The sequence below is a fragment of the Lepidochelys kempii genome, chromosome 11 (assembly GCF_965140285.1).
Source record: "Lepidochelys kempii isolate rLepKem1 chromosome 11, rLepKem1.hap1, whole genome shotgun sequence".
Classification (NCBI taxonomy): Eukaryota; Metazoa; Chordata; order Testudines; family Cheloniidae; genus Lepidochelys; species Lepidochelys kempii.
In genome coordinates this window covers 19,947,455-19,965,955 of record NC_136390.1, presented here as the reverse complement: position 1 = coordinate 19,965,955, position 18,501 = coordinate 19,947,455, and the positions used below count along the sequence as shown (strand labels likewise).

The window sequence follows — 18,501 nt, the reverse complement described above, 5'->3', positions numbered from 1 at the left end:
TGAATGACAGCTACCATGAGGCTTCACAGCATTATCTCCGAATCAAAATTTTCAATTTCCAATCAAAAACTTTAGCTTTTGGCTGAAAATTTTTGATTTCCAATTTTTCCCTGAAAAGATAATTTTTTTTACAAAAATTAGAATAATATCTTGTTGTTTTTTCACCATTTTCCACAGGAGAAAAACTCAATTTTCTGACCTGCACTAGTTACAGGATGGGACAATGTCCAAACCCACTCAGGTGAAAACTCTCCAGGGTTTTCATCCGGTATAGAATATGATTTGAGGCATACTGAAAGGTCAGAATGAAAGTCTTTAACACACATTTAATTCAATATACTGGGAGCAAAATTCTTACTCTCTTTAACATTTTATTTGCTTATAAATACACATCAATACCACAAGATGGCACTTTCTTACTTGCAACACATACTATTACAAACACTTATCTTCTTCAAATGTTTCCAAGATGTTTACAATGGTAACTTTTCAGTATTTTTCAAACATTTAAAAAAGCAAGACCTTTTACAAACAGTAGTTGTGTCAGATGTATATTAAATGAGGTCAGATAATTAAATTCAAAAAAGAATTTATAAATATTTCAGTTAAGAAAATTTAAATTACAAAAGCAGAGTTTGTAGTAATTAAACTGAATTATAATTTAAAATGGCCAAAATGTATCTACGTGGTTTGATCTAATTTAAAATACATTTTTAAACAATCAAATTCTCTACCCATTCATCAAAACATCTATTTATTCATCTCTTTTAAAAAACATATTCAGTAAGAAACCACCTATATCACTTCTTGTGCTGTAAATTTAAACAATCCTTATTCTGTCCTATTGATGGAAATGGAGCAAAATCATATTCCAGGCTAGAAAACGGCATAAGAAAGCACTAACTTTAAAAACCCAGAGAATTCTAGTTATTTCAACACATTCTTCTTCTTTTTTTTTTGCATTTCTCAAAATACACAATTCAGCTTCAAAGTCTTTTGAACTAAACATAAACACTAGAAAACTCATTGTTGAAATAAGTGCAGAATAAAGAACTCTGCACTAATATAGTGCATAATGATGAAGTGTCAAACTTGTCATTTATATTGAATGTCACATTTTCCATAGGATTGTCATGCTTTTTTTTTAAAGTAAATGTTATTAAAAAAATCGTAATTTTTTTATTCCTATTGTCAAACAGGAAGAGATGCATTTTCACAAGAAACAATTTGGAAATTTTTTCACAAGATCTAAAGGTCTTTGACTCCATTTTTTAAATAAACCAGAGGCAAAATTCCACATTTGCAATATTTAATTTCTGCCTGGTATATTACAAGTCAAGAGATTCCTCAAAAAACTGAGGAATCTGAAAGGTATAAAAGAGTAAGCAGTTAAGGCAGTTGAAGTATACATTTGGATTTCTTTTATGTTACATGTCTATATCTCCATCATATGCGAAGGTCAGAGGCTTCTGTTGTGGAGGAGCACTTTGATGCTGTTTTGTTTTTTTGCTGCAAGAAAAATGAAAACATGCTTCAGAAATCAAAAATTTGAATTGAGATACCATTTGAAACCCTACAAATTTATAAAACTTTATGCTCAGCTATTTCCATTCGCAAATTACATTACACCTAACATACAATGGATACATTTGAGAAAACAAGTTATAGTACTGTTTCTGCACTTACTGAAATAAGATTCCTACTGAGTTCAATAGAATTATCACCTGGGTAAAGAGTGCAGGCTAAGGTGCTATTTGAAATGTAGATAATCTTTATTCTTAATCTGTACACAAGGCAAAAACAATAAAGAGCAACTATACCTCACAAAAAAACGGAAACAGGTCAATTTAGAAACAATTCTGCCTGTATCTCAGAAATCCTCATTTCTTTTTCCCCTTTTTATTGCAAAAAGGTAGAAATATTTTGTACACAGAACTTTATAGACTCCTCTTTATTTCTCAAGGGATATCATAAATTATACTTGTGATGTCATACTCCTAAACAACTCTATATTCTCAACCTGTGAGGTCACAAATAAAGCGTAGTTCTGGCTTTGATTTTAAAAAAAGTAGCTGGAACAAAAATTCCTAAAAAAACACACAAATCCTGTTTTAATACATACACTCCTGGAGTAAAAAAAGCAGAACAAGAGAAATATATATGGGCTAGATTTTGGATACAGCAGAATGGTCAAGCTGTCAGGGAGACAGTTATGGCTGCCTGATTCTCTACCCCATTGTGATGCAGCTTAGAGCAGCTTTTTGCAGAATTCGCATTACTCTAACACCTGGGCCAAAGTAATGGGCCAAATTTATATCCGCTTTAATCCAGTTACATCATTGTGACACTGATGCATTTGACTGTCATGCATTTCAAATGACTTAAATAAAAACAAACAACGCATTTAGAGTACTTACCAAACAAGATATGATGTAAAAATCAGGAAAAGTATGATGAGAAAACCACCAGCTGATGCTCCATACACCCAAATCTTAAGTCTACCATCTATTTTAAATTACATTGGAGTGGGGAAGGGGACAGGAGACAGAATACAAATCACATTTATTAAGCTTTATTTTACTAATACTTCTAATTCCCACCAGTCTAAATATAAAGAGAATGCATAATGTCTTAACACATAAGAATAATATTAAGATTACTGACAGAAAACTGGTACTAGGAGCTAACTAGAGCTGGTTGGTAATTTTGCGGAGAACTGTTTTTTTATTTAAAAAAAGTGTTTTCCGCAAAATCTAAATTTTCTACAAGAAAAATTTAATGTTGCTGATTTTTTTATTTTCTTTATGGAAAAATAAAAATGAAATATTTTATTTCAGGTCATCCCACACAGAAACAGTCTCCCCTCTTCCTGGCCTGCTGTGGTGTATCACAGGAGTCAGATGACCACAGTGCATCCTGGGAAAAGTAGTCAAGATGGGGAGTCCAGTCCATAGAAGATAATGGGGAAAAAAGGCAACCTAATTACAACTCTCATGATGCACCATGGCAGTTCTGGTGGACACAGTTCAATATTGAGCTGGCCCTAAGAGAAATGTTTTAATTTGAGAATGCTGAAACATTTCCTTTTGATTAACAAAACTGACTATTCTGAATGAAAATCTTTTGTTCTGAAAAACATTTCAGGATTTTGCTGTTTGGTATAAATTCCAGATGATGTCAACAAATGTCAGCATCTTGGATTTTCCCATGATAACAGACATTATGATTTCATTAAGCTCTGGAATCAATGTATTCCTTGCAAGATATCCAGATACCATGGCAACAGCTGATGCATGATACCCTCACACCCTCCCTCCTGTTTTTTTTTTTTAAATTTTTAAAAAACAGTCTATGAGACAGGCATACTTTCCTTGTGAGAGATTCTGTGCTGATTCATATGAACAGAATTGCTAACTCATGCTCCAGGGAAATGTACACAAGCCAGTGGGAATAACAGACCAGAGACCGTACAAAACTCAGTCTCATGTAAGAGTTGAACCATCACACAGGTGCAGCCAATTATTGCCTTTAAATCTGAATGATGAGATTTTTTTCAAAGATTACTGTTTTTTTAATTAGTTTCTTGAGGGAAGTGCAATTTACCTGGTACTACACTTTCCAATGCTACCAACACCTGGGATTTCAGTGGTGGTACAATTGTAGTTGGGGGCTCCTGATACAGTGGGTCTTCAGTACCCCCTTGGTATCACAGATGTTCCAAAAGGAGCATGGGGGAGTTACAAGAGGCAGACAGATGCAGCCTCCAAAAACCATAAAACACCAAGAAAAGAGGCTCTGATCTTATGGGAAAGCTGTCCCCCTGTGCTACACTTGAGGTATCTCTTCCCTGTATCATGATTCCTTCCCAACCCAACAGTTGCATTCTATCTCCCTCTATGGGAAGGCCTCATCATGGAGTGTCTGCTGACTTTGCTGCTGATATTTCTAATGGATTAGGAGAGAAGCATGCTGCACTTCTCAACCTGAGCAGTGCTAGCTAGAAACCAGAGAGCTAGAAAACACTCAGATGGTCACCCAAAAAGATCCCCCGACCTGATTTGTTTCTTTCATAGAATCATGGAATATCAGGGTTGGAAGGGACCTCAGGCCGTCATCTAGTCCAACCCCCTGCTCAAAGCTAGACCAATCCCCACCTAAATCATCCCAGCTAGGGCTTTCTCAAGCCAGGCCTTAAAAACCTCTAAGGAAGGAGATTCCATTAAGTCCCTAGGTAACTCATTCCAGTGCTTCTTTCTGCTCTCCTTTGCTGGTATAAATACAGGGGAGGATCCAGCCTTACATTTTAAACAATATTATTTAAATTACATCTTGACTTGAGGAATGTCTCTGTACTCTTGTTTTACAGAGTGTAGTTTAATAGTAATTAGATAAATTATTATTTGGTCCAAAACTAGTTCTGGATGGTCATGCAATACATCTTAGAGGACAAAAATGTTGCACTCACCAAGTGTTATGAAATGTAATTTTATATATATTTACAAATGTAACAAGCAAATGAACTCAAAAATCAACTGTCAAACTTTAGAGAAAGGCACGCAAACCACGCTTGCTGCATTGCCTCTCTTTCTGGACCATGTTCTGCTCTAAAAACCATTAACTGTATTATTAGCTCCGATATAGTAAATACAGAGATCGATTATTGTTTGCAAACCAAATAAGTTAATGTAACATTAAAGTTGAGCTGAAGTCACACAGATCAGGACACTCAGGCAGCCTTAACTCTGTCCCATATAATCTAATAGGATCTTTCATTACGTTTCCCAGTGTTGTGTGACCATCACAGACTAATTTGCAAACACAAGAAATATAATGCAATACAATACAAATAAACAGTCATTTTGTGTATTATAGAATTAATCTCCTTGTGGGAAACTTAACTTGTATGCCTGAGACTTCAGTCTATCAAAATGTCCATCTTGATGTTTCCTCATGATTGTTTTTTGCATATAATTACTCTTGTAAATATTGTTTCAAAATGGGGGAAAAGTAAAATAAAAATTTAACAACATTTGGGGTGGGGAAGAAAAGATCAATCAAAGCCAGAAGAGCAACCCAGTGTGTTTGTTTCTGTAGGATCCGTATTTTCTGAAGTTCTCCCATTGAAGAATTTTGCCAACCATACCTAGTTGTTATAGTTATGCTGTTCCCCAGAACTGTTGGTTAGGTTACTCAATAAAGTACGTTTCAGCTGGGTAGCCGTGTTAGTCTCTATCAACAAAAACAACAAAGAGTCCTTGTGGAACCTTAGAGACTAACAAATTTATTTGGGCATAAGCTTTCGTGGGCTATAACCCACTTCATCAGATGCCTGGAGTGGAAAATACAGTAGGCAGGTATAAATACGAAAAGATGGGAGTTGCCTTTAACGAGTGGGAGGCGGGGTGTCAGTGCTAACGAGGCCAATTCAGTTAGGGTGGATGTGGCCCATTTCCAACAGTTGACAAGAAGGTGTGGATATCTACAGAGGGAAAATTACTTTTTGTAGTGCTAACGAGGCCAATTCAATCATGCTAGATGTGGCCCATTCTCAACAGTTGACAAGAAGGTGTGAGTATCAACAGAGGGAAAATAATTTTTTGTAGTGACCCAGCCACAGCCAGTCTTTATTCAGGCCTAATTTGATGGTGTCAAGTTTGCAAATTAATTCCAGTTCTGCAGTTTCTTGCTGAAGTTTGTTTTTGAAGTTTTTTGTTGAAGAATTGCCACTTTTAAGTCTGTTATTGAGTGTCCAGGGAGACTGAAGTGCTCTCCTACTGGTTTCTGAATGTTACAATTTTTGATGTCTGATTTGTGTCTATTTATTCATTTGCGTAGACTGTCTGTGACAAAGCGGGACTGTTCTTAATGTTTCCTCTGAATAGTGTGAGAGTGCCTCAGTTTCCCCTATGCAGTTCTTAAGTATCTAGGTGGTGGGATAAGGATGTATGATGGTTGCAGAGCCCTAGAGTGGAAAAATTGGAAAGAGTCCAGCGGAGGGCAACAAAAATGATTACGGGACTGGAACACATGACTTATGAGGAGAGGCTGAGGGAAACGGGATTGTTTAGTCTGCGGAAGAGAAGAATGAGGGGGGATTTGATAGCTGCTTTCAACTACCAGAAAGGGGGTTCCAAAGAAGATGGATCTAGACTGTTCTCAGTGGCAGCAGATGACAGAAGAAGGAGTAATGGTCTCAAGTTGCAGTGGGGGAGGTTTAGGTTGGACATTAGGAAAAACTTTTTCACTAGGAGGGTGGTGAAACACTGGAATGCGTTACCTAGGGAGGTGGTGGAATCTCCTTCCTTAGAAGTTTTTAAGGTCAGGCTTGACAAAGCCTTGGCTGGGATGATTTAGTTGGGGATTGGTCCTGCTTTGATCGGGGGTTGGACTAGATGACCTTCTGAGGTCCCTTCCAACCCTGATATTCTATGATTCTATGATAGAGGGCAGGTGTGTGCAGGGGTCTGGACACAGAGAATGGCCAACACCCTGTTTTCTGGCAACTGATGGCCTGGGCCCTTCCCCCCTGCAAGGTGAGAGCTAAAGGGTTGGAGAACAAAGGAATCAGGTGACCTTCTGGCCTGGAAAGGGACAAAGCCCAGAGAAGGAGAGGCTGGAGGGGGAGTCAGTTTGGGGCTGGCTGGGGACATGGAGTGAAGTGCAGATGGGGTTGTCTGGCTCACTGCCCCCCAAAATGGACCCGGCTGAGGGGCCCTGTTCTCTGCACCTACAAGCTCTGTGTTAGACCATGTCCCTGTTGTCTAATAAACCTTCTGTTTTACTGGCTGGCTGACAGTCACGTCTGTCTGCGAAGTTGGGGTGCAGAACCCTCTGGCTTCCCCAGGACCCCGCCTGGGCGGACTCGCTGTGGGAAACGCACGGAGGGGCAGAGGATGCTGAATGCTCCGAGGTCAGACCCAGGAAGGTAGAAGCTGTGTGAGCTGTGTGTCCTAAAGACAGTCTGCTCACAGAAAGGAGACTTCTCCAGAGTTCTGACTGGCTATGTAGGGAGCAGTTCCAGAGCATCGCCCAGGGACTCCATGACACTGTCCGGTTTGTCCAATGTACATGGCAGAGGGGCATTGTTGGCACATGATGGAATATATGACTGAGAGTGATTGGGTCACAACAAAAAATAATTTTCCCTCTGTTGATACTCACACCTTCTTGTCAACTGTTGAGAATGGGCCACATCTACCATGATTGAATTGACCTCATTAGCTCCACAAAACAGTAATTTTCCTTCTGTTGATATTCACCCCTTCTTGTCAACAGTTGGAAATGGGCCACATCCACCCTAATTGAATTGGTCTGACACCCCAGTCAGTAAGGCAACTCCCATCTTTTCATGTGCTGTGTATTTATACCTGCTTACTGTATTTTCTACTCCATGCATCTGATGAAGTGGGTTATGGCCCATGAAAGCTTATGCCCAAATAAATTTGTTACTCTCTAAGGTGCCACAAGGACTCCTCTTTGTTTTTTTCAATAAAGAATAACATCCAAATTGGTAATCAGATACTATACCCATGGGTCAAATCCACCTTCTATTGAAGTAAATAGGAAGTCTGCCATTGATTTAAATGAGTAAGTACTAACTCAAGATATTACATCAAGTTGCAGTGGGGGAGGTTTAGATTGGATATTAGGAAAAACTTTTTCACTAAGAGGGTGGTGAAACACTGGAATGCGTTACCTAGGGAGGTGGTAGAATCTCCTTCCTTAGAGGTTTTTAAGGTCAGGCTTGACAAAGCCCTGGCTGGGATGATTTAACTGGGAATTGGTCCTGCTTTGAGCAGGGGGTTGGACTAGATGACCTTCTGGGGTCCCTTCCAACCCTGATATTCTATGATTCTATGATTCTATGATCAGTGCATAAATGCTAACTTCTGGCCAGATTGTGATACCCTAATTCACAGCTATTGTAGCACCTCAACTCCACAATGGGACTACTCAAGGAGCAAATTGCTACTCTCTCTAAAGGTATCACAACCTAATACATAATCTCTTTCTTCTGGTTAAACCCTTTTAAACTAAATCCAGTTTGTCTCTGTATTCATTAGCCTATTTTTTTTCACACCTTTCAAAACATAACAACACATGATTAATCAAACCTGTCTCCAGTCATGAAACCTGTAAGAAATCTTCTGCTTTAAGACCTTTTGAAATGCTAATGATGCAAGGTATCTTTCCCCGGTACCAAGCACAACATTTGTAGAACATCACTATTTAGTAGCTAGATGTGATTCCAAGTAACTCCAAGAATTCCATATGGGGGTGCTTTTGCCAAACATTATTGCTTCATTCAGTCTTTATTATCTCTCAGAATAATAAATTATGATTATGCTGGATATGACAGCGAAGGAATAAAAGAAGAGATACAAACTAGCATACTGGTCTCACAATTTAAACTCTCCTACACAATCTTTGATTTTAAGATTTACAAAGTATAACTTCTATAGAGAAACGGGCATTCTTTCTATTGAATTTTTTTTTACCTGGATTAAAAGGCTGAATAGACCATCCTTTGAAAATGTCATGCATTTTTGAGTTGACAGGTTTATTCTTTCCAGCACTGGTTTTAACATCAGCTTTCTTATCTTCCAAACCTGGTACCTTCATGCAGTAATCCAGGAAACCATTTGATCTCATTATTTCTGTATATCCTCTCTCACAACTGCAGACTCCGCTCTAAGCAACAAATATTTATTTATTATTAAACCACAAAGTACATTCTACTAAGCATATCAAGGAAATTTGTGATATTTTTCTGATCCCCCCACCCAAGTATTTTGTGACTTGCTTATATTTATATTCTCAGAAATGTCTTACGCTATGCATACAAACAGTGAAAGGCCCACGTATACAGTATATTTTCCCAATCATAGTGATAAAGTAAAGTCTTTTATTAATTTCAACAGCAGCCAAACTAGAATATCAGAGCTAGATAAAAGGAAAACCTACAGAGACAGGGCTTACAAAATACAACAGATGACACCAAAGATACCACTTGAAATTTGGCCCCAGCGAAGTCAATGGAAGGTTTGCTGTTGACTTCACTGAGCCCAGGATTTCACCCTTGAGCCCGCTTACAGAACTGTGTAACCAACCTGAGCTACACATTCTGAGACAAAAAGAGAGGTTGTTAATATGTGGTTAATGCTGAGAAACTATCATTAACTTAAAGGAAAAAAACAACAACATGGAACACTTTCAAAGAGCAATGTTTAAAGTTAGACACCTAGGGCTTGAGTCAAAGCCCACTGCAATTGGCTTCAGATCAGGACCCCACAGAAAAGGCCTGATTTCAGAGGTGCTCAGCCCCTGCTACTCCCGTTGACACTGACAGGTGTTGCAGATGCCCAGCATTTTTGTAAATCATGCCACTTTAGGTGTCTAAGACATCCAAGTTTGAAAATACTGCTCTTTGTTTATTAGCGACAAGGCGGGTGAGGTAATATCTTTTATTGGACCAACTTCTGTTGGTGAGAGAAATGATATTACCTCACCCACATTGTATCTCTAATATTCTGGGACCAACAGAGCTCTTTGCTTATGTCAGGCTAGGTCACGACCATTAGGCGTATCCCAGAGTAAGGGATGGCATGGAGATGAGCCTCCCCAGGGCAAACATCCAATCTCAGGGTGCCCTGCAGAGCCCCCAGTGGGAAGGGGGATGTGCCTACTACACCACCTCTATAGGGTTAGTTGTTTGCTTCCCTGTGCACCAGCCTGATTCTGTAAGGTTGGGGATGTGTCACTGCCTCCTCCTGGCTCTCTCTGTCCCCTCCGCCCCCAGGGAGTAGAAAGGGAGCAGTCTCTGAGCTCCCATCTTTAAAGAAGTCCCAGACCTCCCAGATCTATAGTCAACAGCTCATATAGGAGACCCAGAAGAGCTCTTAATTAAAAAGCAAACCAAAAATGTAACACTATCAACCCAGCTTGGATTTGCGCAAGTCACCTTTTCCTCTTAGGATCTAAATTCTAAACACAAATTCCCAGAATCGTCTCTAGGTGGAGTCTTGTATATACCATTGTTAGAGGGGTTAGAAAGCTTCTAAGATGTTGAAGATAAGATAATTCCTAAAATGTCTTCTGCAGCAGCAGCTTACCTGGGTGCAGTAGGTGAATGGTTTTTTGCACTCTGGATTGCAATGTCTGGTTTCATCAGGCTGGGTCTGAACAGAACAACCCCCTGTAAAAGAAATTCTCATCACCACGTACTTTCAAGAATACAAAGATTAATGCTTATCTTGCTGTTGTTGAAAAGCATTTTTCTGCTTATTTTTAAATTATTTCTATGCTTTTCTATGGAGCTTCATCATCATAGTAACTCTGTATGACTCGTTTCAGAGTAACAGCCGTGTTAGTCTGTATTCGCAAAAAGAAAAGGAGGACTTGTGGCACCTTAGAGACTAACCAATTTATTTGAGCATAAGCTTTCGTGAGCTACAGCTCACTTCATCGGATGCATACTGTGGAAAGTGTAGAAGATCTTTTTATATACACACAAAGCATGAAAAAATACCTCCTCCCACCCCACTCAGGATGTACAGGAGTGGGGTGGGAGGAGGTATTTTTTCATGCTTTTCATGCTTCTACATCTTTCCACAGTATGCATCCGATGAAAAGATCTTCTACACTTTCCACAGTATGCATCCGATGAAGTGAGCTGTAGCTCACGAAAGCTTATGCTCAAATAAATTGGTTAGTCTCTAAGGTGCCACAAGTACTCCTTTTCTGTATGATTCATTAGTTAAGTTAGCTTCACAAGACAGGGAATTTTTGTCCATTTTAGTGATGGGGAAAAGAGGTAGAGAGAGAATAAATGACTTTCTCGAGGCCACACAGGAAATCTGGAGGATTTCAGGCACCTCACACCAGTGTCTAATCCGCATGCCCACTACTCCTTGTACTGCTGTAAGCTTTCATGTGAATATGGAAAATGTGAACATAAGAACGGCCATACTGGGTCAGACCAAAGGTCCATCTAGCCCAGTGTCCTGACTTCTGACAGTGGCCAATGCCAGGTGCTTGAGAGGGAATGAACAGAACAGGTAATCATCCAGTGATCCATCCCCTGTTGCTCATCCCCAGCTCCTCACAAACAGAGGCTAGGGACACCATTCCCGCCCATCCTGGCTAATAGCCATTGCTGGACCTATCCTCCATGAGTTTATCTAGTTCTTTTTTGAACCCTGTTATATAGAATCAGCTCCTTTAACTACTTTGCAATCCTGGCAGTTAATGTTTGTTATATAACATTTAAAAAAATCATTATACATAGGAGTGGGGTGGGAAGATTTCTATTTTCATATCTACCTATTTCCTCATTTATATAACCAGAAAGAGATCCTAGGGACTTGCAAACCATGTGGACCCACTGGTGGCTTTGGCACTGGACCTGGAAGTGCTGACCATATAGTATGCTTTCCTATTGATAGAGGTGGAGAGGTGAGAGGAAGAAGCTTCCTGGTGCACAGAAGGGAAGAAGAACTGCAGAATCTGCAAGCACCCATGTGATTTCTCCTTTCTCTAAAATTATATAACACTCACACTGGTAACGTATATACAAACTGGCCCACTCAGGTCTTTTTAGTGAGTTCATACTTGTGTTTGAATCACCAACAAAACCTGTGCATAAATTGGGCAATCATCTCATTTACATCCTATTTGTTATAATGATCTGATATGAAGTTGGTGAATTCATATGTGTTTCCTAGCTAAATTCAAACACAAATATGTCATTATTAAAGGACCTAATCAGACAATCCAAACTGGACTTTGGGAAATCTATGTCCAAAATCAGCTAACAATGTTTTTTATTTCTTTCAAGTTTCACATAAATTTTAAAGTCTCTTTACATTTCCCTCCCATGCTAACCCTAATCATTCTCAGCTAAGCTTTCACACTGTGTCCCATGCTTTGTAGACATACCTGTGACATTTACCCCATCTGAACGTTGGCACCACACTGTACGTTCATTATCTCTCCAAAGGCTGGTTTTCCATGCATAGTTATAACATTTCCCTCCTACAATTTAAACAAGACAAAGCAATTAATCTTCATATAACTACAAAAACAGAAACCCATGAGTGGAATAAAGCCAAGGACTGTGGCTTCAATACCTGAACAAGGCCGTGTCTCCAAGACTTGCTCAGGACAGCTGTCTCGGTTTTCAAAAGACTGAATGATAAATGTTCTTGATCGAGACTGGCGACCAGTGGTCTCAAAGCTCCTGCCATCAATACATGTTAGCTCACATGAGCTCCACTCTGACCATCCTGTCAAATGGCAATCACCTACACGTCAAAAGAATAAAACACTGTTATCCGAAGGAGACAGCCTCAAAGGATAGTTTAAATGTACAGCTAGTCTTTTGGAAATAATGCCAATTATAACCCACTAGCATGGCTTCTTCTGTTATTTTTGTACCATACTGGATCTGTATCTGCAAAATAAAGGAAAAGCTCTTTCAAAAGATTTAAAGCCATCAGGTTGAACACACAGCTAATCTGTAGAATCACAAATTCTTATTACTGTCACCTTCATTTTCTCTCCCTCATGCCCTCCAGTTGCTTGGCAGAAAGTCTGCTGTGTCTTGTCTTGGATTACATTAGAAGCTGTTTGTGGGTTGTATCTTCCTGTGTACTTATATAAGAACAATGAGGCCCTAAGCCTGACTGAAGGATGTTACCACAATGCAGATAATTAATAACAGTTTGATTTATGATACAAGTTGTGATTGTTGAAACTAGAGAGGCATCCCTGCTCCTGAGTGCTTACCACACAATCTCAGAAGAATTTACCTGGGCAAGGCACAGAACATGGTAATTGTAGTGCATTGTCTTTTGATGGCAGTTCTCCACACAATGCATTTTCTACTTGCTTGGATGGAACAGACTTAGACGCATCATGAACCATACACGTGAGGCTGCGGATTTGGAATCCTTCACCGCATTGTCCACCCTGTGGGAGATACCAGAATCACATGTTGCTAACTTAAACAATAATCAAATAATAAATAATAAGTGAATTTATATAGCACTTTCACTGAAAGGATCTCAAAGTGCTATACAGACTCTGGTCCCGATCCACAAAGGTGTTAGATGCCTAACCCTACACTTAAGCACCTAAATCTGGTGTTTAGGCACATAAATTCCAGTTTTAGGCTCTACTGTGATCTGTAAAACTTCTGCCAAACCATATAGGTGCCTAAAGTCACTCAGTACCCAAGTTTTCAAGGTGAAAGGTCCCTCAGCACATAAGTTTCTGCCTCTGGGCATGCAATCTGCTGCCTCACTGTAGACATCTCCCGGATCAGGTTCCATTCCAAACCTGGAATGAGGTGGTGGTACCACTGCCCACCTTATGCTTTTCAGCCCAGTGGTCACAGCACTCAGGATACTTTGATATTTTCAATTCCTCTCTCAGGCAAAGGGTGGGGAGGGATTTAAACAGGCATCTCCCTACCTCCCCGAAGAGTGCTCTAACCACTGAGCTGTGGGATATTCTGATATGGGGCTCCTCAGTCTCTCCTGTTGAAGTTGTTCCCCAGTGGGTGAATAATGACATAGTGTTGGGAGTTGGGGGACTGGACCCTGCACCTAACTCATTCTCACAAGAAATGCCTTTGGCAGCTTTGCTGCCTGACTACAGGAGAAGGGTTCCTGTTCGGGGATCGCTAGCAGAGGTAGGTCACTTCCTGCAGGCCGGACTTAGGTACCTCTCTCTGATAGTGAGGCACAGTTTAGGTCACACCTCCTTGTCGACAACTCCCATTGGCTAGCTTAGACAGCACCTCGCCTGGCATGCTGGCTTTTGTGGATCACATTTCTTAGGTGACTCTCTCTCCTGATTCATTGTATAGGTTGTCTAGGTGTCTAACACAGGTTTTGCAGATTGCAGTGTTGTTCCTGTGATTTTCTAGATGCCCAGAAATCAGGCGCTGTGAAGTGATGCTGAGCATTGCATGCCTAAGACCCGCTGTGGATCCAGGCCTATGGAACTAGATTGTGCCCACCTCCTCTGCAGGTGTGCAACGTTGGGGGGAGGGTAAACCTCCTTCTTGCACTTTTATGAAACAGCTGTGATTGGGAAGGAGGGAAGTACCAGGTTTCTCCCCACATGCACTGATCAGCAGATCTTGCAGGACTATTAGGGGAGGTATGCTGGATGCCTGAAGGAACGGATCAGTACACTTGCCTCCCCTGCACACCAGAAGGATGCAGGATGATTTCTGTAGAGCTGAAGAACTGAGGAAGAAAACTCAGGAGCTTCTCGGGGTCAGGGTGGGTGGATGGTGGTAGGTACAGCTCCACACTGCCCTATCAGGGACTGGGCCTCAGTGACATGATCGAGCATGATGTATACAGAAATTACTTTAGCCAGCACTAAAATGTAATCACCTCTATAATTCTACAGGGTAGAATTGACCATAACTGTTAAATAGCTGCATAACTCTCTAAACAGTTTGGACAAGGAAGTGAAGAAGAGTATAATACCACAGTGACTCTGCAGGAGGAATTCAAGTTCACAAAGCACAATGACTAGAACAGGAATTTGGTCTGGATAACCAGTAAGTGTGAAATGCATAGAGCTTTGGAAAATATTTTCATGATATTCAGACCTTCCCCAATCAGCACTGGAAACTGAAATCCTCAGTTTCTCCACAGAATGGATACGTAATGAGTGGAAGGAATGAAGGCTTACATACATTCCCCTGACAATATACCGTAACTCTGATCTTAGTGGTTAAAAGATGGTCAGTCTTTATAACAATAAAATAAAACGAACAAGGTCAGCTCCCAGCCTACTGCACTGGGCAGCACGCTATGGGGAAGAGATGACCAGCCCTCTGTGGAGAAAGAAGTGGTTCAGGACTATTTAGAAAAGCTGGATGAGCACAAGTCCATGGGGCCGGATGTGCTGCATCCGAGCGTGCTAAAGGAGTTGGCTGATGTGACTGCAGGGCCATTGGCCATTATCTTTGAAAACTCGCGGCAATTGGGGGAGGTCCCAGATGACTGGAAAAAGGCTAATGTAGTGCCAATCTTTAAAAAAGGGAAGAAGGACAATCTGGGGAACTACAAGCCAGTCAGCCTCACCTCAGTCCCTGGAAAAATCATGGAGCAGGTCCTCAAGGAATCAATTCTGAAGCACTTAGAGGAGAGGAAAGTGATCAGGAACAGTCAGCATGGATTCACCAAGGGCAAGTCATGCCTGACTAACCTAATTGCCTTCTATGATGAGATAACTGGCTCTGTGGATGAGGGGAAAGCAGTGAACGTGTTATTGCTTGACTTTAGCAAAGCTTTTGATACGGTTTCCCACAGTATTCTTGCCAGCAAGTTAAAGAAGTATCGACTGGAGGAATGGACTATAAGGTGATAGAAAGCTGGCTAGATCATCAGGCTCAATGGGTAGTGATCGATGGCTCCATTTCTGGTTGGCAGCCAGTATCAAGTGCAGTGCTCCAAGCATCAGTCCTGGGGCCGGTTTTGTTCAATATCTTCATTAACGATCTGGAGGATGGTGTGGATTGCATCCTCAGCAAGTTTCCAGATGACACTAAGCTGGGAGGAGTGGTACATATGCTGGAGGGTAGGGATAGGATACAGAGGGCCCTAGACAAATTAGAGGATTGGGCCAAAAGAAATCTGATGAGGTTCAACAAGGACAAGTGCAGAGTCCTGCACTTAGGACAGAAGAATCCCATGCACTGCTACAGACTAGGGACCGAGCGGCTACGCAGCAGTTCTGCAGAAAAGGACCTAGGGGTTACAGTGGATGAGAAGCTGGATACAAGTCAACTGTGTGCCCTTGTTGCCAAGAAGACCAATGGCATTTTGGGATGTATAAGTAGGAGCATTGCCAGCAGATCGAGGGACGTGATCGTTCCCCTCTATTTGGCATTGGTGAGGCCTCATCTGCAGTACTATGTCCAGTTTTGGGCCCCACAGTCCAGCGGAGGGCAACAAAAATGATTAGGGGGCTGGAGCACATGATTTATGAGGAGAGGCTGAGGGAACTGGGATTATTTAGTCTGCAGAAGAGAAGAATGAGGGGGGATTTGATAGCTGCTTTCAACAACCTGAAAGGAGGTTCCAAAGAGGATGGATCCAGACTGTTCTCAGTGGTACCAGATGACAGAACAAGGAGTAATGGTCTTAAATTGCAGTGGGGGAGGTTTAGGTTGGATGTTAGGAAAAACTTTTTCACTAGGAGGGTGGTGAAGCACTGGAATGGGTTACCTAGGGAGGTGGTAGAATCTCCTTCCTTAGAGGTTTTTAAGGTCAGACTTGACAAAGTCCTGGTTGGGATGTTTTAGTTGGGGATTGGTCTTGCTTTGATCAGGGGGTTGGACTAGATGACCTCCTGAGGTCCCTTCCAACCCTGATATTCTATGATTCTATGATTCCATGAAAATCCTTGAACTCTTCAATGAGACTGCAGAGAATGGTGTCAACAGCGTATGTGTTTATTCTCTTTATTATGTGGACAATTAAAAAGTGGACAGAGATCATCAATTTATATCACACACTCTACTGATCTGTCATAAAAACTTAGCAACTTTCGGTTATCAAAAGTAGATCAGATCTGAACCCGTGCTGAAAGGCTCCATACCCTACTACCAGTCACCTGAGTCATACAGCCTTTCAGCGCTGCTCTGGAATACTTATTGAAAAGGACTAAATTTATTGGAAAATCAATACCTTTTTATTAAACAGATGATAAAATGACAATCACACCTTGAAGGATGCTGTAGGAAGGAGGGAAGATATGGCTGTTGTAGGTGATGGGGTTTGTTGTCCTCTCTTTAAAGATGTGAACCTGTGGTGATGTTATGTTTATTACATGTGTGGAACTTGAGCTTTACGGAAATGAGCATTTTCTAAAACCCCTTAAGTAAAAACTCTGCTTTTATTGGGCTACTCTGGATCACCTGGCAGTAGATTCTTTGAAAATAATGGACCTCATTCACAGACCTAAAGGGTTACCGATCAAGTATATTTATTCAGCACTGGGCTTGGTAGCAGGAATCTCAAGACTGGCTTTCCCATATTCATGCAGTACCTTTCTCATTTTCTCTGACAGGTAGTGAAATACAAGTGGGGGTATAATGCAGAGCTTTGGAGCTGTGCTCCGGCTCCGCTCCAGCTCCAAGCAAAAACTTGCTGCTCCGTGCTCCAGCTCCGGGCTCCGCTCCAAAGCCCTGGTATAACAAGTTGGATTTAAAGCAGTTGGTAATCAAGTGTCTAAGGGAAGTATTAGTGGAGATTTATTGTATGCAGCTAGACATTAAGTTTTCAACATTGTGTTTCAATCTAACCTGTATGTAACTTATTATTCTAAATTACTATTTCACCACAGAAGCCTCTGTTGCAGACTTGGATTAATGGTGCGTGAATAGCTCATCCAGGTCCCAAACTGGGTTGGAGTTCTTAGAAATTACAGGTGGAGACAGAATATGATGTGGAAGGAACTCTCTGGGAAGACAGGGTCTAATCAAACTACAGTATTTTTCAAACTTAGAAGAAAAGCATAAGGAAATGACTAATCTGTATTGGAGAGGACTAAAATGATATGAAAAGACACTTATTCTAGCTGACAATAATACCTACCTCTAATACAGTGCTGTCCACTATAAAGTCAACCTTTTGTCAACACAGTTACTACACTGTGATACATCAGGGACATCTTTGGAATAGGAAATAGCTACTGTATCTCAGATATTATGCTGTGGTAAATGTTTACCCTTTAATGGTGACCTCTGTTTATTATTTAAAGCTGGCTTTACAAACAACCAAACCTAACGACATCCTTACATGGCAGGGATCATCAGACTTTTTGAAAATGGAAAGTCATGATGCTATTTACAGAGGACAGGGGAAGCCTGCTTTTTTACTATATATGTGGTACATAAATAACACAGAAGAAAAATAGTGGTCCCTATTTGCTTCCTAAAATTATATAGGACCCATTCCTGAAGTTCCAACCATCCAGTAGCATTTAGTGGGAATTTGCTAGAGTAAGGATATCAGTAATCAGCCCAAATTGAACAACAGGTGATAAACAGAGGAAGATCTCTGAGGAGGTTATTGGACATACATAGCTCCCAAGAGTAAGGCCTGCTTGGTAAATGTTCTCTCTCCTGAGGAAAAAGAGTTGTTAATTAAGGGCCCGATTGGGCAACACTTTCCCTCATCAGTGAGCATTTATTCGGGTATGCATTCTCCTTTGTGAGAAAGGGCTGCATGATCAGACTTTGAGGGCCAGACTTTTGATGGTATTAGGCACCAAATGATGCAGATAGGTGCTTAGTGGGATTTTCAAAAGTGTCTAGACACCCAACTCCCAATTAATGAAAGTTAGGCACTTTTCCAAATCCCATTGGGAGCCTATCTGTACCTTTAGGAGCCTAAATACCTTTGGAAATTTGGTGTTAAATACATATAATTGAAATGATATTGAGGCCCTGGACGAATGTTTTGTTAATGT

The 18,501-nt window shown here is 40.7% G+C and overlaps 1 protein-coding gene across 2 annotated transcripts in view; it reads right to left on the bottom strand.

Moving 5' to 3' along the window:
* Positions 1 to 1,215: 1,215 nt before the first annotated feature.
* The window catches only part of THSD7B (thrombospondin type 1 domain containing 7B), a 518,592-nt gene continuing 501,306 nt past the window's right edge, over positions 1,216 to 18,501 (bottom strand). For both annotated transcript variants that reach the window (XM_073305365.2, XM_073305366.2), the window contains exons 22-28: positions 12,810 to 12,969; positions 12,129 to 12,302; positions 11,938 to 12,033; positions 10,113 to 10,195; positions 8,499 to 8,691; positions 2,418 to 2,505; positions 1,216 to 1,509 (exon numbers count right to left, since the gene is read on the bottom strand). In XM_073305365.2, coding sequence (XP_073161466.2) covers positions 1,428 to 1,509; positions 2,418 to 2,505; positions 8,499 to 8,691; positions 10,113 to 10,195; positions 11,938 to 12,033; positions 12,129 to 12,302; positions 12,810 to 12,969 — 876 coding nt within the window. In that variant the 3' untranslated portion in view covers positions 1,216 to 1,427. The remainder of the gene's footprint in view (positions 1,510 to 2,417; positions 2,506 to 8,498; positions 8,692 to 10,112; positions 10,196 to 11,937; positions 12,034 to 12,128; positions 12,303 to 12,809; positions 12,970 to 18,501) is intronic.